Source organism: Salmo trutta, chromosome 11 (assembly GCF_901001165.1).
Source record: "Salmo trutta chromosome 11, fSalTru1.1, whole genome shotgun sequence".
NCBI classification, from domain to species: Eukaryota; Metazoa; Chordata; class Actinopteri; order Salmoniformes; family Salmonidae; genus Salmo; species Salmo trutta.
Window position 1 is genome coordinate 1,210,815 of NC_042967.1, and position 6,000 is coordinate 1,216,814.

The 6,000-nt window shown below is 45.8% G+C and overlaps 1 protein-coding gene across 3 annotated transcripts in view; it reads right to left on the reverse strand.

Moving 5' to 3' along the window:
- LOC115202071 (protein FAM193A) overlaps positions 1-6,000 on the reverse strand; it is a 39,918-nt gene extending 33,918 nt beyond the window's left edge. The window contains exons 1-4 of one of the 3 annotated variants that reach the window (XM_029765937.1): positions 5,575-6,000; positions 3,424-3,498; positions 2,785-3,039; positions 1,379-1,563 (exon numbers count right to left, since the gene is read on the reverse strand). In XM_029765937.1, the coding sequence (XP_029621797.1) occupies positions 1,379-1,563; positions 2,785-3,039; positions 3,424-3,498; positions 5,575-5,793 (734 nt within the window). In that variant the 5' untranslated portion in view covers positions 5,794-6,000. The remainder of the gene's footprint in view (positions 1-1,378; positions 1,564-2,784; positions 3,040-3,423; positions 3,499-5,574) is intronic. The other 2 variants (XM_029765936.1, XM_029765938.1) reach the window with 2 other exon arrangements.

Here is a 6,000-nt window from a genome sequence, read left to right on the forward strand (position 1 = left end):
TACTGCTTTATATGAAACGAACATGACCAACAACAACAATTCAACAACTGAGAAACTGAACAAGTTCCACAGACATGTGACTAACAGAAATTGAATAACGTGTCCCTGAACAAAGGGAGGCGGGGGGGGGTCAAAATCAAAATAACAGTCATTATCTGGTGTGGCCACCAGCAGCATTAAGTACTGCAGTGCATCTCCTCCTCATGGACTCCACCAGATTTGCCAGTTCTTGCTGTGAGATGTTACCCCACTCTTCCACCAAGGCACCTGCAGGTTCCCGGACATTTCTGGGGGAAATAGCCCCAAGCCCTCACCCTCCAATCCAACAGGTCCAACAGGAAATCACACACAGAACGAGCAGAACGGCTGGTGGCATTGTCATGCTGAAGGGTCATGTCAGGATGAGCCTGCAGGAAGGGTAACACATGAGGGAGGAGGGTGTCTTCCCTGTAACGCACAGCGTTGAGATTGCCTGCAATGACAACAAGCTCAGTCCGATGATGCTGTGACACTCTGCCCCAGACCATGACGGACCCTCCACCTCCAAATCGACACCGCTCCAGAGTACAGGCCTCGCTACACGTGGTCTGCCACTGCGAGGACAATCAGCTGGCCGTCCTGTAGCGCTATCTTAGGCGTCTCACAGTACGGACATTGCAATTTATTGCCCTGGCCACATCCGCAGTCCTCATGCCTCCTTGCAGGATGCCTAAGGCAAGTTCACGCAGATGAGCAGGGACCCTGGGCATCTTTCTTTTGGTGTTTTTCAGAGTCAGTAAAAAGGCCTCTTTAGTGTCCTAAGTTTCCATAACTGTGACCTTAATTGCCTACCGTCTGTAAGCGTCTTAACGACCGTTCCACAGGTGCATGTTCATTAATTCTTTATGGTTCATCGAACAAGCATGGGAAACAGTGTTTACCCGTTTACAATTACGATCTGTGAAGTTATTTGGATTTTTACGAATTATCTTTGAAAGACAAGAGTCCTGAAAAAGGACATCATTTTTTTGCTGAGTTTAGCTTATTTTGTCACAAACTGAAATTAGGTGAACTATGAGTTTTAGCAAACAGGTAATCAAGTGAAGTTAAAGTATTTGAAAGAAAAGGAAAACAAGATGCTGATGGACAAATCAACCAATAAAACCAGCGGATTGGTCGTCCAGTCCAGACTGTTCGACAGAGAGAGCCGGCTGGTGGACTAGATAAGTCATTATCTGACAATGCTAGAAATGATGGTAGCACAGGTGGCGGCTTCTTGAAACTTCCTGAACACATAGCTGATATACTAAGCTAGCTCAATATGTCAAACGATAACCACACTAGAAAGGGCGAAAGTGTCTGTCTCGTGACCACCACAAAATGCGTCCATCCAGCTCACCGTCTCTCGTTGCAGGCCTCACAACTGCACACGGTGTCAGCGGTCATAGGGGTGGTGAGGTCTGGGACGGGGAGAGTGGGGAGGGTTGGGGGTGTGCCACCATTGGTCAGTCTGCCCCCTGTGGCAGGCAGCTCTTGGCCCAAGCCTCCATTACCCACAGGCATTTGCAACAGGAAGTCTTGGCTCTGGGGGAATGAGAAATTACATGGCATCAGAAAGTGCAAAACAGCAGTGATAATGCAACCAAGCGTGACCATAAAAGTGACATAACTTTACCAGCTGTCACCTTAGGTTTGTATTTTGAAGTATTTCATTGCAGCATAGTGCACATAGAAATCGATGCTTGTTATACTTGACTAGAGACAAAATTCCAGAACAGGAGGGAAATTAGAGAACGTAATCAAGCAAATAGCAGAAAAAGAGATGGAAAGAAAAACAAGCACATTCCAGGCCAGAGGGGCACTCCAGGAATTGTCGGGCTCTCCCCAACTTCAAAATTCAATTAGCCGCTAGATGTCGCCAACAGAGTGGCTCTTACGAGTGAGGCAAGACAGTGTACGCGGAACAGCCATTAACATGAAGTCATTAGCAAGAGACGTCTAAACACTGGTGTGGCTTTCTGTCTTAGGTCATTATCTCCCGCTGATAGGAAAGGAGGAGCTAAAGCCTCTATAATGCTGAGTCATCAGACAGAGGGAAGCTGTAATGTTATACAATGTGTGTTTGTTCAGGACTCAGGTGTTTCTGCTCCTTGTTACACTCCACCTGTAGCTTGCCTGTTTCCCCCGCTTTCTCTGTGTGTGTGTGTGTGTGTGTTACGTGTCTGTGTGGTGCGGGTCGGTCTCGCTCTCTTTGGCCGTTTCCGACATCATCAAATCTGTCATGCATTTGGGTAAATGGTGACTGACTAATCTACAAATAATAATGAGTAGTTATTTATGGCAAGGAAATTTGTAGATCAGTCAGTCGGCAGTCGCCTGCAAGCCCCCTGTCTCCTTACCTCTTTATTCCTTGTTGTGCTCTACCTTTAGTATGCCATCACGTATTTGCGCCGGCTCTATGGATGCGTTCGAGCAGTAACGCTAACAAAGCTGACAGTAGACGAAAGTCAGCGAGTGAAGTCGGGGAAGGTATCTGCGAGAGCCGAAAGTCGGACACTGTGGTGGTTTTCTAACAGCAAAGCTCAAATCAACATGGAACTGTCTGCTATTGTTTATAAAAGTTTTTCTTTATAAAAATGTCTATACCCCCCTATCACACTCACAACATGAAAACATAACGTGTGCACACAAATATCCATTTAAACAGCCTTTGTCATTCAGTTCATTGGTCCAGCATCAGCCTTTTCACCACCCTACTTCTCCCTCCATCCACCCACACCCCTCCACCAGCCCGTGGTGACTCACCACCAGCGACTGCTCCAGGGAGGAGTGGCGGTCCTCCTTCTCTACCGTGCGCCGGCAGTCGGAGCACACCCACAGGGGCAGATGCAGTGCGCTGGGGGACTTGGGGGACTGCGCCATACCATTCTGCCCCGCCCCGGGGAGCCCCGTGTCAGGATAGAGGGTGCTGTCTGGCTTGCGCTCACTCCGGCACAGGAGGCAGCGGTCACCGGTAGTGGAGTATGGGGCCCTCTGGCTCAGGCCAAATGTGAACGGGGTCTGGTGGTTGGAGACGGAGTGGATGTCAGTTAGACGAGTGTGTAGCACTACTGTAGTGGCAGTAACCAGTAGCTACTAACTAGTCCTCCAATATGAAGCCTACACAGGCAGGTTCTAAAGTTAATTAAGACAATGTCACGAGCAGTAAGCACAAACAGGTAGAACATTTTTTTTTATTGGAAACTGATTGGTAGAGTTATTATTGGTCCTAAAGTTTAGGACGGGCCATCTCCATTTTTTTCATACATTTTGCGCATACTGAACGCCACCCCGGGGCTTTTCAGTTCACACAGACAGTGATACTCATAGCAGATAAACTGATGCTGATCTATGTTACCGTAGGCCTAACATGAGTAGCTGCAGAGACAGTGAGTGATGTATTACCTGAAGGACTCCAGAGAAGTCGGAATTCACCGGCCCCTCCGAAAATTGTGGTGTAACGTTACCGTTCATAGGGACCTGGAGGACACAAAGGGCCCGACATGAACCAACACCTCCGGAGTCACCCCTCTCATTAGCACCGATGCCAAGCGTCAATTACAAGGCCATCTGAAGCATGTTAGCACTTGACCTGGCTGGGGGCTACTTGGCCACACACAATTAAGGTTTGTCTCCGAATTATGTTATTTGAACGACAAATAAAACACAAAGCAGTTGATGATGTGTCCTGGCGATATTGCAAGGAGCATATGCAGATATTACGTTTCATATTAATGCTCAGCGCAGCAGTATATTGACGCAGCCAGCAAGTTCACCTGCTGTTTCTGTCTTCAACAGCTGATCTTTACATATGCAGAGTGTAATCTCGATTTGGAGTTGATAGATCAAATGCAGTGTATGTATGCACTATGCAAAGACTTTGTAAACATCTGAAGAATGAATCAAAAGACATTGATGAGGTAAACAAAAGGTTATGAGAAAATTATATTACTTCTTAGATGAAAATAATAGTCCTGACTAGTGTAAATGCTGAGCAGATCTATGCAAATTCCTTCCACAATAAGTAGCCTGGCCTAGCTGCTTTGTTTGTCTTGAGTGGGACTGACCCCAAACCTTCCCAAAGACAGGCAGCAAATGCCATGTAAAGTAAGTACACTACCCAGCATCTCTTGGCAGCTGTCTTTCTCTTTCCTTGAGTACACAACCAACAAGATGAATCATTTGACCCATAACTGGTCCTGCAAGAGATGGGGCCTACTGAATGTATATAATGGAGAAAATATCTGGCATATAGGCTAGTTATTCTAATGAAACTCAATCTTTGAATGAGTGAGTGCAATACGTTGCATTTTGCTCAAATCAGACTTTCCTTGGATTTGCTAAGACAGTGACTAGGTATGCAAGTTATTAACAAGTCTGCATTATGGACTTGTTTGGGAATATTGGCTCATCATATGAGAAAGTCCTTCAGCCCTAAAGATGGTAAACCTAGTAGTAGCCAATGTGACGTACACATGATAGGCCTAGTCTGGTGATTAGTGGATGTCGTTTCCCTGGCTACTGTTGTGATATAGAGAGACTGACAAAGGCATAGCTACAATATATGGAGAGGAGGTAAGAAATCTAGAATAAAGCAAGACACTCAATATGCTATTTCACAGCAAAGTATGTAATGTTAGCTATGCCATTGGTATATTGTGGTTGTGAAAGTTATTTGGCTCGCTTGGCTGTGTGACAGTAGACTTGCAGTTATCTTACACATTATTCTTGTGTCTGTAAACGCAGCGGACGACCTAACTAGTAATGACCTACCTATTAAATAATTGGTTTGAGTAAACAAACTATAGGCCTACTGTTCCTTAGCAGGCAAATCCGATGACTCTGACAGACACGACTGAGACTTCCTGTAACGTTAGTCTGGGGAGCCACTACTCCTGCTAAAATTGTGAATATGAAAACATCAGACAAGAAATGAACGGCCAGCTGGCTGTACAAATTGATGCGAAATTGTTAGCTAGCTGCATTCTGTAACTAGTTGCTAGTCAGTTACAAGAGGCTATTCAGTTTAAGGGCACAGTGCAGTGTCGATGGTCAGCTTGGTCATAGCTAACGTTAGCTAACTATCTAGCGTGTAAACTAAGTTATCCATCTAGCAAGTAACAAACATCCACTCACACAACGTCGCAAACAGTTAGCTAATAAGCTAATAAGATAACGACTGTCGAGTAAGCAAATTATGCTATTTTCGGGCTGTCAACATTGTGGTTGTCGAGTAGCTAGAACAAGATGGCTAGAAACGTCAGCCAGGCTAGTTTATGTTCAAGTTGAGCAAGTAGCTAACGTTATAACTAACGCGTTACCTTATCTAGAAAGTTTACTAACGTAGTTAGCCAGCTAAACGAACTTGTTGGCTGTTGTCAACGTCAGGTTGCCATTTCCCGAGTTAACTAACGTTTGCTAACGTTAACTAACTAGCTAGCTAGCTCAGTGGCTTAGCTAACGTTACTGAAGAATGTCAGGCCTCAAATGTCTGTCGATTATGTGTAAACGCGATCTCTAACGTTAGTGTTAAACACGTCGACTGTATATTCTCACCTCTCCGTTCAGGCCTGTTATAGAGACCATGTTCCCATTTCCAGAGCTCCCTGGTGTCAAAAAGCCCATGGCAGACACGGGTGTTGCCGTGGCTTGAGGACTCAGGGCCGTGGCTGAAACCCCGGCCTTGCCACTGGTACTGCAGACAGTGCTACTGCTGCCACCGCCCCGCTTGTTCTTCCTGCGTTTAGCTCCTCTTTTAGCATCGGTTGGACTCATTTTCCCACAAAAGTCAGAGACAACTTGCCGTCCAGTACAGGCAGAGTCTCAGGTGGAATGTCTGGCTCAAATCCCTCTGTTATAAAAATACGATATTTTAAAGACTTCCAGTTAGACAGCCACCCAGTACCTTTAGAGTCCTAATAGACTTGAGATTTCAATATGGCCACTGGACAGGAATTGGCTGCTCGAGCTTGCGTTTCAACA